This window comes from Pan paniscus, chromosome 19 (assembly GCF_029289425.2).
Source record: "Pan paniscus chromosome 19, NHGRI_mPanPan1-v2.0_pri, whole genome shotgun sequence".
NCBI lineage: Eukaryota > Metazoa > Chordata > Mammalia > Primates > Hominidae > Pan > Pan paniscus.
Genome location: NC_073268.2, coordinates 13,164,354 through 13,182,009, shown reverse-complemented (window position 1 = coordinate 13,182,009; position 17,656 = coordinate 13,164,354). Strand labels below are relative to the sequence as shown.

General features: G+C 42.9%; 1 protein-coding gene and 1 long non-coding RNA gene across 28 annotated transcripts in view; one reads left to right on the top strand and one right to left on the bottom strand.

Annotated features, from left to right (window-relative positions):
• Positions 1 to 17,656, top strand: part of NLRP1 (NLR family pyrin domain containing 1) — a 97,929-nt gene that overhangs the window by 12,838 nt on the left and 67,435 nt on the right. For all 26 annotated transcript variants that reach the window (XR_010110609.1, XR_010110608.1, XR_010110610.1 and 23 more), the window contains exon 4: positions 11,579 to 13,283. Coding sequence is in view for 21 of the 26 variants with exons in the window: in XM_063598918.1 (XP_063454988.1) it covers positions 11,579 to 13,283 (1,705 nt within the window). In the remaining 5 variants the exon portion in view is untranslated. The remainder of the gene's footprint in view (positions 1 to 11,578; positions 13,284 to 17,656) is intronic.
• Positions 12,259 to 17,656, bottom strand: part of LOC117976418 (uncharacterized) — a 41,816-nt gene continuing 36,418 nt past the window's right edge. For both annotated transcript variants that reach the window (XR_008621587.2, XR_008621588.2), the window contains 2 exons: positions 17,461 to 17,581; positions 12,259 to 12,395 (listed from right to left, as the gene is read on the bottom strand). This is a non-coding gene — a long non-coding RNA (uncharacterized LOC117976418). The remainder of the gene's footprint in view (positions 12,396 to 17,460; positions 17,582 to 17,656) is intronic.

Below are 17,656 nucleotides of genomic sequence, written 5' to 3'. Positions count from 1 at the left end.
TGTAGATATACAGCTTTATTTCTGGGCATTTTATTCTGTTCCATTGGTCTATGTGTCTGTTTTTGTACCAGTAGCATGCCGTTTTGGTTACTGTTGCCTTGTAGTATAGTTTAAAAATAGGTAATGTGATGCCTCCAGATTTGTTATTTTTTACTTAGAATTGCTTTGGCTATTTGGGCTGTTTTTTGGTTCCATATTAATTTTAGAATTTCTTTCTCATTATGTGAAGAATGTCATTGGTTGTTTTCTAGGAATAGCATTGAATCTGTAAATTGCTTGGAGTAGTATGGCCATTTTAACAATATTGATTATTCCTATTCATGAGCATGGAATGTTTTCCATTTGTGTGTGTATCATCTCTGATTTCTTTCAGCAGGGTTTTGTAGTTCTTGCTATAGAGATCTTTCACAATCCTGGTTAGATGTATTCCTAGGTACTTTTTTGTGGCTATTGTGAATGGGATTGCATTCTTGATTTGGTGCTTATTGCACAATGTTACATAATACTTACTACCCAATAGAAGAAATTGATTTTGTATCCTGAAACTTTGCTGAAGTTGTTTATTAGATCTAGCAGATTTGGGACAGAGACTAGGAGGTTTTCTAGGTATAAAATCATAACATCTGCAAACAGAGATACTTTGACTTCCTTTCCTCCTATTTGGATGTCTTTTACTTCTTTCTCTTACCTGATTGCTCTGGGTAGGACTTCTAGTACTATGTTGAATAGATGGTGAGAATGAGCATCCTTGTCTTGTTCTGGTTCTCAAGGAGAATACTTCCAGCTTTTGCCCATTCAGTGTGATGTTGGCTGTGGTTTTGTCATAAATGGCCCTTATTATTTTGAGGTATGCTCCTTCAATGTCTAGTTTGTTGAGAGTTTTAACATTGAAGGATGTTGAATTTTATCAAATGCTTTTTCTGCATCTATTGAGATGATCATGTGGGGGCTTTTTTACTTCTATTTATGTGATAGATCACATTTGTTGATTTGCATATGTTGAATCAAACATGCATCCCAGAGATAAAACCTATCTGGTTGTGGTGAATTCGCTTTTTGACGTGCTGCTGGATTCAGTTTGCTAGTATTTTGCTGAAGATTTTTGCACCTATGTTCATCACAGATATTGTCCTTAAGTTTTCTTCTTTTGTTGTGTCTCTGCCAGGTTTCGGTATCAGAATGATACCAAACTCATAGAATGATACCTAACTCATAGAATGAGTTAGAGAGGAGTCCCCTCCTCCTCAATTTTTTGGAATAGTTTCAGTAGAAATTGTACGAGCTCTTCTTTATGTGTCTGGTAGAATTCAGCTGTGAATCTCTCTGGTCCTGGCCTTTTTCTGGTTGTTAGAATTTTTATTACTGATTCAATTTTAGAACTCGTTATTGCTCTGTTCAGAGTTTTAATTTCTTCCTGGTTCAGTCCTAGGAATTTATTTCTTGTAGGTTTTTCTAGTTTCTGTATATAGAGGTGTTCGTAATAGTCTCTGAGGGTTTTTTATATTTCCATGGGGTCAGTGGTAATGTCCTCTTTGTCATTTCTGGTTGTGTTTATTTGGATCATCTGTCTTTTTTTTTCTTTATTAGTCTAGCTAGTGGTCTATCGATCTTATTTATTCTTCCAAAGAATGAACTTTTGGTTTTGTTGATCTTTTGTATGGTTTTTTCCATCTCAATTTTATTCAGTTCAGCTCTGATTTTGGTTATTTCTTGTCTTCTGCTAGCTTTGGGATTGATCTTGCTCTTGTTTTTCTAATTCTTCTATTTGTGATGTTAGGTTGCTAATTTGAGATTTTTCTAACTTTTTGATATGGGTATTTACTGCTATAAACTTTCCACTGCTTTATCTGTGTCCCAGAGAATTGGCATATTGTATCTTTGTTCTAATTGGTTTCAAAGAATTTCTTTATTTCTGCCTTAATTTCATTGTTTACCCAAAAGCCACTCAGGAGCAGGTTGTTTAATTTCCATGAATTGTATGGTTCTGAGCTATCTTCTTAGTATTGATTTTTTTTAATTGTGCAGTGGTCCAAGAGTGTGGCTGGTATGATTTGGGTTTTTTTAAATTTGCTGAGAACTTTTTATGGCAGATTGTGTGGTTGATTTTACAGTATATGCCATGTGAAAATGAGAAGAATATATATTCTGTTGTTTGGGGTGGAGAGTTCTGTAGATGTCTCTTAGGCCCATTTGGTCAAGTGTCGAATTTAGGTCCCAAATATCTTTGTTAGTATTCTGCCTTGATGATCTGTTCAATACTGTCAGTGGGTGAAGTCTCCCATTATTACTATATGGTTATCTAAGTCTCTTCATCAGTCTCTAAGAACTCGTCTTATGAATCTGGGTGCTCCTGTATTGGGTGCATATATATTCCTGATAGTTAAGTCTTCTTGTTGAATTGAACCCTTTATTATTATGTGATGCCTTTCTTTGTCTTTTTTGATTGATGTTGATTTGAAGTCTGTTTTGTGTGAAATTAGAATGGCAATCCGTGCTTTTGTTTGTTTTCCATTTGCTTGGTAGATTTTTCCCCATCCCTTTACTTTGAGCCTATGAATGTCATTGCATGTGAGATGGATCTCTTGAAGACAGTATCCATTTGGGCCATGCTTCTTTATTGAACTTGCCACTCTGTGCCTTTTAATGGGAGCATTTAGCCCATTTACATTCGGATTAATATCGATATGTGTGAGTTTAATCCTGTCATCATGTTAGCTGATTATTTTGCAGACTTGATTTTGTAGTTGCTTGATAGTATCAGTGGACTGTGTACTTTAGTGTGTTTTATGGTGGCCAGTGATGGTCTTTTGTTTCCATATTTAGCACTCCCTTAAGAACCTCTTGTAAGGCAGGTCTGGTGGTAATAAATTCCCTTAGCATTTGCTTGTCTGAAAAGGATCTTATTTCTCCTTCGCTTATAAGGCTTAGTTTGGCTGTATATGAAATTCTTGGTTGGAGCACAGTCATAGTGGTGGTGGCCACGGGGGTGCTTGTGTCACTTTTTAATGAGGTTAAAGGTGGCTTTAGGTGGCTTAGAAGAGACAGAGACTGTATGTTTGGCAGAAAGTAAGGAAAGAGAACAAGAGTCTCTGCCTGGTAACCTAGATAATTCAACCAGATTTTGTCTAAGACTATTAAGGTGGTACCTCTATGACTGTGCAAGAACCACAGCATTACTGGGCTTAGGGTGCCCTCTAAAGCAGAAATGCCTTAGATCACAAAACTCAAGTCCTTTCAAATCTGGAAAAGCCTTTCCAAAAAGGCTGCCTATAAATAAGCCTGGACAGTGAAGACTACAATAAATGCTCAACTCTTCAATGCCCAGACACTGAAGAACATCTACTAGCATTAACACCATCCAGGAAAACATGACCTCACCATAAGGCATCAGGGACCAATTCTGGAGAAAGAGAGATATGTGACCTTTCAGACAGAATTCAAAATAGCTGTGTTGAGGAAATTCAAAGAAACTCAAGATAACACAGAGAAGGAATTCAGAATTCTAGCAGATAAATGTAATAAAGAGATTGAAATAATTAAAAAGAATCAAACAGAAATTCTGGAGCTGAAAAAATTCAATTTGCATACTGAAGAATGCATCAGAGTCCTTTCATAGCAGAATGGATCCAGCAGAAGAAAGAATTAGTGAGCTTGAAGACAGGCTATAATTGAAAATACACAGAAGGGACAAAAGAAAAAAGAATAAAAAAAACAATGAAACACACCTGCAGGATCTAGAAAATAGCCTCAAAATGGCAAATCTAAGAGTTATTGGCCTTAAGGAGGAGGTAGTGAAAGAAATAGGAGTAGAAGTTTTATTCAAAGGGATAAGAGAAAATTTCCCAAACCTAGAGAAAGATATCCAAGTACAAGAAGGTTTTAGAACACCGAGTAGATTTAACCCAAAGTAGACTACCTCAAGGCATTTAATAATCAAACTCCCAAAGGTCAAGGATAAAGAAAGGATTTTAAAAGCAGCAAGAGAAAAGAAACAAGTAACATACTATGGAGTTCCAATACATCTGGCCGCAGACTTTTCATGGAAACCTTACAGACCAGGAGAGAGTGGCATGACATATTTAAAGTTCTGAAGGAAAGAAAACTTTTACCCTAAATAGTATATCTGGTGAAAATATCTTTCAAACATGAAGGAGATATAAAGATTTTCCCAAACAAAAGCTGAAGGATTTCATCAATACCAAACCCATCCTACAAGAAATGCTAAAAGGAGTACTTCAATCAGAAAGAGAAGAACATTAATGAGCAATCATCACCTGAAGGTAAGAAACTTACTCATAATAGTAAGTACACCGAAAAACACAGAATATTTTTACACTGTAACTGTGGTGTATAACCTCTCTTACCCTAAGTAGACAGACTAGATGATGAACCAATCAAAAATAATAACTACAACAACTTTTCAAGACACAGTCAGTAAAATAATATATAAATAGAAACAACAAAAAGTTTAAAAAGCTGGGAAATGAAGTTAAGTTTTTATTAGTTTTCTTTCTGCCTGTTTGTTTATTTGTTTATCCAAATAGTGTTGTTATCAGATTAAAATAATAGATTATAAGATGGTATTTGCAAGCCTCATGGTAACCTCAAACCAAAAAACATAAAATGGATACACAAAAAATAAAAATCAAGAAACCAAATTATATCACCAGAGAAAATCATCTTCACTAGAGGAAGACAGGAATAAAAGAAAGAAGAGAAGATCACAAAACAAGCAGAAAACAAATAATAAAATGGCAAGAGTAAGTCCTTACTTATCAATAATAAGTAATGTAAATGGATTAAACTATCCAATCAAAAGACATAGACTGGCTGAATGAATGAAAAAACAAGAACCAATGATCTGTTCCCTACAAGAAACACATTTCACCTATAAAGACACACGTAAACAGAAAATGAAGTGATGGAAAAATATATTCCATGCCAGTGGAAAACAAAAAAGAGCAGAAGTCACTATACTTGTATCAGACAAAATAGATTTCAAAACAAAAACTATACAAAGAGAGACAAAGAAGATCACTATATAATGATAATGGAGTCAATTCAGCAAGAGGATATAACAATTTTAAATATATATGCACCCAACACAGGAACACCCAGATATGTAAAGGAAATATTATTAGAGCTAAAGAGAGAGATAGGCCTCAATACAATAATAGCTGGAGACTTTAACACCCCACTTTTAGCATTGGACGTATCTTCCAGGCAGAAAATCAGCAAAGAAACATCAAACTTAATCTGCATTACAGACCAAATGGATCTAATAGATATTTACAGAACATTCCATCCAAGAGCTGCAGAATACACATTCTTTTCCTCGGCACATGGATCATTCTCAAGGATACATCATATATTAGCTCACAAAACAAGTCTTAAAACATTCAAAAAATTGAAATAATATCAAGCATCTTCTCTGACCACAATGCAATAAAATTAGAAATTAATAATAAGAGGAATTTAGAAAACTACATAAATACATGAAAATTAAACAATATGCTCCTGAGTGACCAGTGGGTCAATGAAGAAATTAAGAACAAAATAAAGAAAGAAAAATTTCTTGAAACAAATGATCATGGAAACACAATATACCAAAACCTATGGGATATATTAAGAGAGAAGTTTATAGCTATAAGTGCCTATATCAAAAAAGAGGAAAAACTTCAAATAAACAATCTAATGATGCATCTTAAAGAGAGAAAAGCAGGAACAAACCAAACCCACTATTAGTAGATGAAAAGAAATAACAAAGATCAGAGTAGAAATAAATGAAATTAAAAAGAAAAAATACAAAAGATCAATGAAACAAAAAGTTGATTTTTTGAAAAGTTAAACAAAATCGACAAACCTTTAGCCAAGCTAAGAAAAAAAGAGAGAAGGTCTAAATAAATAAAATCAGAAATGAAAAAGGAAACATTTCAGCTGATACTGCAGAAATTCAAGGGATCATTAGTGGCTGCTATGAGCAATTATATGCCAATAAATTGGAAAATCTAGAAGAAATGGACAAATCTCTAGATACATACAGCCTACCAAGACTGAACTAGGAAGAAATCCAAAACCTAAACAGACCAATAACAAGTAACAAGATGGAAGCCGTAATAAAAAGCCTTACAGTGAAGAAAAGCCAAGGACCGGATGGCTTCACTGCTGAAATTCTACCCAACATTTAAGAAGAACTAGTATCAGTCCTACTGAAACTACTCCGAAAAAATAGAGGAGGAAGGACTATTACCAGACTCATTCTCTGAGGCCAGTATTACCTTAATACCAAAACCAGACAAAAACCCATCAAAAAATTGACTAAAAACTTAAATCTAAGACCTCAAACTATGAAGCTACTACAAGAAAACATTGGGGAAAATCTCCAGGACATTGGTCTGCAAAGATTTCTTGAGCAATAACACACAAGCATAGGCAACCAAAGCAAACATGGACAAACAAGATCATGTCAAGTTAAAAAGCTTCTGCACAGTGAGGGATACAATAAACAAAGTGAAGAGACAACCCAGAGAATGGGAGAAAGTATTTGCAAACTACCCTTCAGACAAGGGATTAATAACCAGAATATATAAGGAGCTCAAATGACTCTATAGGAAAAAATCTAAAATTCGATCAAAAAATAGTTAAAAGATTTGAATAGACGTTTCTCAGAAGAAGATATACAAATGGCAAACAGGCATATGAAAAGGCATTCAACATCACTGATAGTCAGAGAAATGCAAATGAAAACTGCAATATCACCTCACCCCAGCTAAAATGGCTTTTATCCAAAAGACAGGCAAGAACAAATTCTTGTGAGGGTGTGGAGAAAAGGAAACTCTCATACACTGTTGGTGGAAATGTAAATTAGTACAACCACTATGGAGAACAGTTTGGAGTTTCCTCAAAAAAACTAAAAATTGGCTGGGCGCAGTGGCTCATGCCTGTAATCCCAGCACTTTGGGAGGCCGAGGTGGGCAGATCACGAGGTCAGGAGATTGAGACCATCCTGGCTAACACAGTGAAACCCCATCTCTACTAAAAACACAAAAAATTAGCCAGGTGCGGTGGGTGGCGGGCACCTGTAGTCCCAGCTACTCGGGAGGCTAAGGCAGCAGAATGGTGTGAACCCAGGAGGCGGAGCTTGCAGTGAGCCAAGATTGCGCCACTGCACTCCAGCCTGGGCAACAGAGCAAGACTCTGTCTAAAAAAAAAAAAAAAAAAATTGAGCAATCTCACTGCAGGGTATACATCCAAAAGAAAGGAAATCAGAATATCGAAGAGATACATGCACTTCTATGTTTGTGGCAGCACTGTTTATAATAGCCAAGATTGGAAGCAACCCAAGTGTCCATCAGCAGATGAACAGATATAGAAAACATGGTGCATATACGTACTATTCAGCCATCAAAGAGAATGAGTCCCAGTCATTTGCAACAAACATGGATGAAACTGGAGATTACGTTATGTGAAATAAGCCAGGCACAGGAAGACAAACATCACATGTTCTCACTTATTTGTGGGATCTAAAACTCAAATCAATTGAACTCATGGACATAGAGAGCAGAAGGATGGTTACCAGAAGCTGAGAAAAGTAGTGGGGGGCAAGAGGGAAAGGTGGGGATAGTTAGTGGGTACAAAAAAATAGAAAGAATGAATAAGACCCACTGTTTGATAGCACAATAGGGTGACTATAGTCAATAATAAATTAATTGCATATTTTTTAATAACAAAGAATATAGTTGGATTGTTTGTAACTCAAAGGGTAAATGTTTGAGGAGCTGCATACCCCATTCTCCATGATGTGCTTATTTTACAGTGCTTACTTGTATCAAACCATCTCATGTATCCCCATAAATACATACACCTACTACATACCCACAAAATTTTTAAAAAATAATTTTAAAATTTTAAAAAAGAAAAGAAATTATTGGCTGGAATTTCTTTTCTTTAAGGATGCTGAATATAGGCCCCCAATCTCTTCTGCCTTGCAGGGCTTCTGCTGAAAAGTTCACTGTTAGCCTGATGAGGTTCCCTTTTTAGGTGACCTGCCCCTTCTGTCTCTAGCTGCCTTTATTGTTTTTTCTTTCATGTTGGCCTTGGAGAATCTGAGGACTTGGGGAATCTGAGAACTATGTGTTTTAGGGATGATTGTCTTGTATAGTATCTCACAAGGATTCTTTGCATTTCCTGAATTTAAATGTTGGCTTCTCTAGGGAGGTTGGGGAAACTTTTGTGGACAATATCTTCAAATACGTTTTCCAAGTTGCTGGCTTTCTCATGCTCTTTCAGGGATGCCAGTGAGTCATAGATTTGGTCTCTTTCCAAAATCCCATATTCCTCAGAGGTGTTGTTCATTTGTTTTCATTCTTTTTTATTTTTGTCTGACTGAGTTAATTTGGAGAACCAGTCTTCAGGCTCTGAGATTCTTTCCTCAGCTTGGTCTATCCTGTTGTTAATACTTGCTATTGTATTATGAAATTCTTGTAGTGAGATTTCCAGCTCTATCAGATCAGTTTGGTTCTTTCCTAAAATGACCATTTCGTCTTTCAGCTCCTGTATCATTTTATCGTATTCCTTAGATTGCTTGGACTGGATTTTGACTTTCTCCTGAATCTCAATGATCTTCATTCCTACTCATATTCTGAATTCTATGTCTGTCATTTCAGCCATTTCAGCCTGTTAAAATACCATTGCTGAGGCACTAGTGCACACGTCTGGAGATAGGAAGACACTGTGGCTTTTTGAGTTACCAGAGCTCTTGAGCTGGTTCTTTCTCGTGTGTGTGGGCTGATGTTCCTTTAATCTTTGAAGTTGTCTTCCTTTGGATGGGGTTTTTTTTGTTTTGTTTTTATCTTGTTTGAAGCCCTTGGGGGTTTGATTGTCGTATAAGGTGGGTTCAGTCAACTGGCTTCGATTCTGGAAGATTTCAGGTGGCCAAGGCTCAGCTCAGCACTCCTGAGCTGCCTGCTCTAACTCTAGAAGGCTGGTACTGGGTCCCCAGCCTTTTCCTCTGGCCCCCTGGGGTTCAGAACCTGCTGCATTAGAGGGGCCAAGGTGTTCCCAGTCCGCTGGCCTCAACAGTCCGGTGGGGGTGCAGGCCAAAGTGCTTCCTTGTGGCAGTGCCAGCAGGATCTGTGCTCACTCACACATGGCACCAGCCACAGTGGCATGGCAGGGTGCATGTGTGTTGGCTGGGGCAGGGCGCTGGTGGGAGCCTTTGCCTTAGTTTTCATGGCACTGAATACTGCAAAACATTTTGGTGTTGTATTTTGGGGCCGCCATCCAGTAGGCAGTGCTTAAGAGTGATCACCAGGAGATACACTCTTACTCTGCTGCGTGGTTCTTCATGTTTCGGTACAGTTGGCAGTAGTGTTCCGTGTGTGTTGGGGACAGGGGGGTGACCTTCTCACTTAGTCCACTCCTGGGCCTTAGACAAGACCCTTCTGATTACTGGCTCCACACCTGCATTTCTTTTGTTGGGTGTTCTGGTAAACGGGGTTCCTTCAGGCAGGGGCTGTGGTTGGCAGACAGGCCGTATCCTTGCTGGGTCCGCCCTGCAGAGAGAGGCATACCTGCTCCACCTCACTCCTCCACCAGCCTACACTCGGACATCTCACCTCTGTCAGTGATAAGAGAATGAGGGCTCTTCCCTGCTTGGGCATTGTCCAAACCAGCAAGTCCTGCTCAGCTAGGATCTGCAGAAGTGGGTGGGGTCACATAATCAGCTGTCTGGGTGCTTCCCAGAGGAACAGGGGATGGCACCCACCCACAGAGTAGCGGGACTGCTGGGCTGGAAGCTCTAGCAGGTGTGGCCCATCTGGCTACCACAGGCAGAGGTGGTTGGAGTCACCCACCCTGCCATCTGGGTGTTTCCCTGGGCAGTAACAGGAGGCTGCACCCCTCAGCCGGATTCAGACAGAATTAGGACCACTGCGCTGGAAGCTCTAGCAGACATGGCCTGCATGGCTAGGAGAGGCGGTGGTGGGTGGAGTCACCTGCCCTGCCTTCAGAGTGTTTCTCGGGGAACCGGGAGTTTGCCTCTGCTGGCTGAGTTCAGACAGAAGCAGACCGCTAGCAGACATTGCCCGCCTGGCTACCAGTGGCAGGGATGGGCAGAGTCACCCCCTCTGCTGTCCAAGTGGGGAACCTGAACAAAATAATATCCCAAAGAACAGTTTCATGGCAAGTATAAAAACCACATGGCATGCTTTTTGATCTATCAAGAGCAAAGGTAGGAAAACTTGTTTGAGTAAAAGACAAGATAGTAGGCTGGGTGCGGTGGCCCATGCCTGTAATCCCAGCACTTTGGGAGGCCGAGGCGGGCAGATCACGTGAGGTCAGGAGTTTGAGACCAGCATGGCCAACATGGTGAAACCCCATCTCTACAAAAATACAAAAATTAGCTGGTGTGATGGCGGGTACTTATAATCCCAGCTACTCGGGGGGCTGAGGCAGGAGAATCGCTTGACCCTGGGAGGCGGAGGTTGCGGTGAGCCGAGATTATGCCACTGCACTCCAGCCTGGGTGACAAGAGAGAAACTCTGCCTCAAAAAAATAAATAAAATAAAATGAAATTCACCTAAGGAGAGAAGGGAGAGGCACTGAACATATTGTGAAGAAAAGAACAGAAGGGGTTGTAACTGTTGTTCTATTTGGAATCTGACTAAGATAGGAGCCTGAGGTCCCTCCCTGGGAAACAATGGTGTATATGACCTCAGCTTCTCACAGGTCATGAGGTATCTTCCATCAGTCTCAGGTCGGGCTCGCCCGGAAGCCTGAGACCGGATTTGGTTGCAGGTGGCTTACTGGGGAGGTGATTTCTTGGACTCATCAACAAGAGAGAATGGTGAGGCGGGGAAACCCAGGAAAGGTAGATTATGGAACAGGTTACCTTGTGAGCAACTGAGGCTCCATGCTGCTGCGGTTGTCTGGGAGACTGTGAGAACATGCCTGAGTGTTATCTGTCCTGGGGGCAAGGGACCCCATCTGTCATCCACTAAGGGCACCTCCTGGACTGGAGAACTATCCTCCAGTATTTCTGGCCCACCCGGCTTACAGGCAGAGAAAGAGCCCTCAGACAGATGACCACAGCTGTTGCCGAGGGACACCATTGGCAGGTACTGCAATAGCAGGTGCTTGGGATGCTGTCAGCATCTGCTACACACTCCAGTGTCTCCTCCAGTCCTCCATGACCTACAACCCCCAGCTTACAGATGAGAAAACTGAGGCTCATAGGGGCTAATGGCCAGCATCATGAGCTTAGTGAGGACTGAGAGTTGTGTCTGTTTTGTTCACTCTTTATCCCCAACCCCTATAGCAGCACCTGGCACAGAGTAAGCCCTTGATAAATATTCAGTGAAGGAAAGTCATTCAGGGAGTGTGACTTAGTTGAGTCAAGACTTGAACTGGGATCTTCTACCCCAAAGCACATGTCCTTCCGCCGCATGGCAAGAACATACCAGTGTCTGCAGCCAGCGCAGTGTGTGGCTTGGAGTAGGTGCCTAAAACAGTTGTTTAATTAATTAATTAATTCTTCTATTCTCTACCTTTACGTTCCTTCTTTCCCTCCCTTACTTAGAAATCAGAGAAAGAGAGAGAGAGAAATCAGAGAAAGGCAGGCCCCCATGGGCAGCGGTGGTAGGAACGCCCCCACAGGCGCACGCCAGCCTACAGCCCCACCACCACCCATGGGAGCCTTCTGTGAGAGAGAGCCTCTGTTCCACATGGCCCTGGAAAAATGAGGATTTGAACCAAAAATTCACACAGCTGCTACTTCTACAAAGACCTCACCCCAGAAGCCAAGATCCCCTGGTCAAGAGAAGCTGGCCTGATTATGTGGAGGAGAATCGAGGACATTTAATTGAGATCAGAGACTTATTTGGCCCAGGCCTGGATACCCAAGAACCTCGCGTAGTCATACTGCAGGGGGCTGCTGGAATTGGGAAGTCAACACTGGCCAGGCAGGTGAAGGAAGCCTGGGGGAGAGGCCAGCTGTATGGGGACCGCTTCCAGCATGTCTTCTACTTCAGCTGCAGAGAGCTGGCCCAGTCCAAGGTGGTGAGTCTCGCTGAGCTCATCGGAAAAGATGGGACAGCCACTCCGGCTCCCATTAGACAGATCCTGTCTAGGCCAGAGCGGCTGCTCTTCATCCTCGATGGTGTAGATGAGCCAGGATGGGTCTTGCAGGAGCCGAGTTCTGAGCTCTGTCTGCACTGGAGCCAGCCACAGCCGGCGGATGCACTGCTGGGCAGTTTGCTGGGGAAAACCATACTTCCCGAGGCATCCTTCCTGATCACGGCTCGGACCACAGCTCTGCAGAACCTCATTCCTTCTTTGGAGCAGGCACGTTGGGTAGAGGTCCTGGGGTTCTCTGAGTCCAGCAGGAAGGAATATTTCTACAAATATTTCACAGATGAAAGGCAAGCAATTAGAGCCTTTAGGTTGGTCAAATCAAACAAAGAGCTCTGGGCCCTGTGTCTTGTGCCCTGGGTGTCCTGGCTGGCCTGCACTTGCCTGATGCAGCAGATGAAGCAGAAGGAAAAACTCACACTGACTTCCAAGACCACCACAACCCTCTGTCTACGTTACCTTGCCCAGGCTCTCCAAGCTCAGCCATTGGGACCCCAGCTCAGAGACCTCTGCTCTCTGGCTGCTGAGGGCATCTGGCAAAAAAAGACCCTTTTCAGTCCAGATGACCTCAGGAAGCATGGGTTAGATGGGGCCATCATCTCCACCCTCTTGAAGATGGGTATTCTTCAAGAGCACCCCATCCCTCTGAGCTACAGCTTCATTCACCTCTGTTTCCAGGAGTTCTTTGCAGCAATGTCCTATGTCTTGGAGGATAAGAAGGGGAGAGGTAAACATTCTAATTGCATCATAGATTTGGAAAAGATGCTAGAAGCATATGGAATACATGGCCTGTTTGGGGCATCAACCACACGTTTCCTATTGGGCCTGTTAAGTGATGAGGGGGAGAGAGAGATGGAGAACATCTTTCACTGCCGGCTGTCTCAGGGGAGGAACCTGATGCAGTGGGTCCCGTCCCTGCAGCTGCTGCTGCAGCCACACTCTCTGGAGTCCCTCCACTGCTTGTACGAGACTCGGAACAAAACGTTCCTGACACAAGTGATGGCCCATTTCGAAGAAATGGGCATGTGTGTAGAAACAGACATGGAGCTCTTAGTGTGCACTTTCTGCATTAAATTCAGCCACCACGTGAAGAAGCTTCAACTGATTGAGGGCAGGCAGCACAGATCAACATGGAGCCCCACCATGGTAGTCCTGTGAGTATACCCAAACCACCCATGTCTGCAGCTCCTCTGTCAGTCCATAAGCCCGAGTGACCTGAGCACCGGAGGCATGCTCACTGAGCCTGGCCAGGGGCGGGGGTGGCTAAAGGATCAGGGTCTCCAGTGACTTCTAACTGCCCAATCTGACCACCATGCTCTGTCTACCTAAGCTCCTCTGCAGTGCCCGGCTGTGGGGCAGGCCCTGCTTGCTTCTGGAGAGGCCACTGGGCCCTGCCGTGTCTGCCACCTCTCCTCCTACCCTTAGAATGAACGTCCATCTTCTCTCCTGGACGTGCTCCCACCTTCCTGCTGACCTTAGCTACCCCCACACTCCCCAAGGATCAGGCAGCCCCCCTACCCCTGCTCCTCTCTCTGGGCATTCATTCTCTCAGAGAAATTGCTCCTCCAGCTGCTTCAGGAACCCTTTCAATGACAACGACATTGGCCCTGAGATCTTCCCCATCAGCTCTCAAAAACAGTTACCTATTTTTCCCTGCAAAACTGACTTCATAATTATTTGTGACCATGGTGCCACCATTGCCCCACGCACTCAACCTGAAACCCACTCTCTGGCTGTGCAAGAATAGCTTCCTCTAACCATTCTCCAGCCCGGCAGTACTGAGAACTTCCCCATCCCGGTTCCCCGACCTCTGTCGTGGTATCCATCACATGCTATTGGTATGTGTCTATGTCCTGCTTTAGATGATTCATTCCATAAGTATTTATTAAGCACTGATTCTATGCCAGGCCCTACAGATCACAGATTAAAAAGCACAATACGTGCCTTAAGGAGCTCAAAAAATAGGGGAGAAGACAAACATTCATTTAATGACAACAGAGTGTGATGTCTACAACAGTAGAGGTATGGACAAGGTACTGTGGTGGCCCAAGGAAGGGAGTGATCACACGAGTGGGTAATAAAGATTCTCAGAGGAAGAAATGTTTGATGTGGGCCTTCATATTTATATTTTTAAAACTTTTTCTCACAATAAAATTCATGTTCATTATAGGAAAAAAAAAAAGATATGTAGGCTGGGTGAAGTAGCTCACACCTGTAATTCCAGTACTTTGGGAGGCTGAAGCAGGAGGATCACTTGAGGCCAGGAGTTCGAGACCAGCCTGGCCAACATGGCAAAACCCCATCTCTACCAAAAAATACAAAAATTATCTGGGCATGGTGGCACACGCCTGTAATCCCAGCTATTAGGGAGACTGAGGCATGAGAATCACTTGAATCTGGGAGACGGAGTTTGCAATGAGCTGAGATCATGATACTGAACTCCAACCTGGGCAACAGAGCCAGACTCCGTCTCAAAAAACAAACAAAAAAAAGATAACGTAGATAAGCAAAAAGATGAAAAGTAGTATCAATAAGAATTCCATCATTCTGTAATAACCATCATTAAAAATTGGCTGGGTGTGGTGGCTCACACCTGTAATCCCAGCACTTTGGGAGGCCGAGGCAGGTGGATCACCTGAGGTCAGGAGTTCGAGACCAGCCTGGTCAACATGGTGAAACCCCATCTGTACTAAAAATACATAAATTAGCTGAGAATGGTGTCAGGCGCCTGTAATCCCAGCTACTCAGGAGGCTGAGGCAGGAGAATCACTTGACAGGTCAGGGGCAGAGGTTGCAGTGAGCTGAGATTGTGCCACTTCACTCCAGCCTGGGAAAAAGAGCAAAACTCAGTCTCAAAAAAAAAAAAAAAATTAATGGTCAATTGTAAGAACCCCAGTCTTTTTTCTGTGCACATGTCTATGGCGAAATCGAACCATATTGTACATTTTATTTTATAGTCAGTTTTATTTTCTTTACATATCAAGGCTATCTTCTTGTGAGTGGGTGTGGGGTATTTTTTTTTTTTTTTTTTTGGTTTGTTGTTGTCTGAGACAGAGTCTCGCTCTGTCCCCTAGGCTGGAGTGCAGTGGTGCAATCACAGCTCACTACAGCCTGGACCACCCGAGTTTAAGGGATCCTCTTACCTCAGCCCCCCTAGGAGCTGAGACTATAGGAGCATGCCAACATGCAGCGATAATTTTTGTATATTTTTTGTATAGAGATGAGATTTCACTGTGTTGACCAAGCTGGTCTCAAACTCCTGGGCTCAAGCAAGCTGCTCACCTTGACCTCCCAAAGTGCTGGGATCACAGATGTGAGCCACCATGCCCAGCCCTTCATATGTGTGTGTGTGTATGTGTGTGTGTGTAGAGACAGAGAGACAGAGACAGAGTCTTGCTCTGTCACCAGGCTGGCATGCGGTGGCACGATCTCTGCTCACTGCAACCTCTGCCTCCCAGGTTCAAGCAATTCTCATGCCTCAGCCTCCAGAGTAGCTGGGATTACAGGCACGCACCACCACACCCAGCTAATTTTTTGTCTTTTTAGTAGAAACGGGGTTTCACCATGTTGGCCAGGTTGGTCTTGAACTCCTGACCTCAAATGATCCTTCTGCCTCGGCCTCCCAAAGTGCGGGGATCACAGGCGTGAGCCACCATGCCAGCCCTTTATATATTTTTAAGTAGTCTGATACAACACCATTTTGAATGACCACATGCTATTCCATAGGGAAAGTGCCATGGCTGATTTGACCATTCTCCTGTTCTTGGCCATTTTAAGCTGCTTCTAGTTGTTCATAGCTATAAATGTGAGGTAGGCTTTAAAGGACCTGGATACAGGTACTGCAAGTAGCAGTGGACAGGTGGGAAATCTTCAAAGAGTTCCAAGCAGCTAGAGGCAGAGACCAGATGGTGGCTGGCCGGGGGATGGGGGCTGGGATAGGCATAGGGAACCAAGAACACCAGGCCAGAGAAGAGAGTTTGGGATGGGCGGGAGCAAGTGGAGCCTTAAGAGAATGCCATGGGAAAGTCAGAGGCTTCAGCCACAAGTGGGAGGAGAAATTTTCAAGGAACTGAATCAGCTAGGCAAGGCAGAGAGAAGAATAAGGAGGCTACTATAAAAAAAACAAGAAAGTTCAGGAAGAAAGGGTGGAGGTTGGCCAAGGGCTGTGTGAAGGAAGAGGAGAACCAACCAGAGATATTAAAGAAATGAAGATGACAGGATGGGAGCTTCCAGGTGTTTGGCATGTGATTAAGCATTGTGCATTTTCAAGTATAAATTTTTAATTTTTTTTCAGTCACCTTGATTAAGGATGGCAAATGCCAACAGAAATAAAAAATTTAAAATGTATTTTTCAAGTTTCACAAAACTAAGTAAATGTAAAAGAAATTCAAGTAAGCTTTCATTTATGGCTTTTTTTCGTGTGTGTGTGTGTGTGTGTGTGTATGTGTGTGTGTGTGATGGGATCTCACTGTGTCTCCCAGGAATAGTGCAGTGGCATGACCATACCTCACTGCAACCTTGGCCTCCCAGGTTCAAGCCATTCTCCTGCCTCAGCCTCCTGAGTAGCTGGGACTACAGGTGCACACCACCACATTGCCTAATTTTTTTTATTTTTTGTAGAAACAGGATCTTACTATGTTGCCCAGGCTGGTCTTAAACTCCTGGGCTCAATCGATCCTCCTGCCTCTACCTCCTCAAGTACTGGGATTACAGGCTAGAGCCACTGCACTCAGCTGGCTTTTTTTATATGTTTGTAGTACTTGTACTTTCACAGTTATTAAAACTTAAAACTGCTCTAGGACTTTTGGGATACTCTGTAGTAGCTTTTAATTCTCACATGCCCCTCTGCAGCAGGTGCTATTGCTGTCCTCTTTTTGCAGCGGAGGAGACGGAGTGAGGGATAGAGAAGCAGAGCCCACATGCAGGCAGCTCCTTGCCTCTGCTTCTTGCCCCCACGTGGCTCTGCAGACTTAGGGGGAAAAGATGAATTCAGGTTGGGGACTTGTTGGGACAAATTAGATCCAAGAATTACTGGGATGTCAAGGTGGGGATATCCAACCAGAAAATAGAAAACTCAGTCTGAAACTTGGAATAGAGATTTGAGTAGTTGAAGCCTTGGAGGCAGATGGCGTCACTAAAGTAGTATGTGAACACAGATAAATGGGTGGAAATTCCATGAGTCGGAGTCTACTCTAACACCCTCAGACAAAGCCCATCATCTCCTCCCCTCAGGCTGCAAATATTCTCTCCTAGGGCACTCCCCACAGCCATCCCTCTCCTGCAGACCCTCTTGTTATCCTGGGAAGGGGATAGGGTCCCATGTGAGCCAACCTGGATAGCAGTGCATATGATCATATACAGTCTTCCATCACAACATCATCCTCAGGCCATCTCTCCCAGGCTCTGCTCCTGCCTCCCGTCTTCTTTCCTGGGCACTGGGACTCCAGAATGTCTGTGCCAAAGGAACACAGGTGTGTTTGCATCAAAGGGAGGAAGGCTGTCAAATTTTTTTTTAATTAAAATTGTC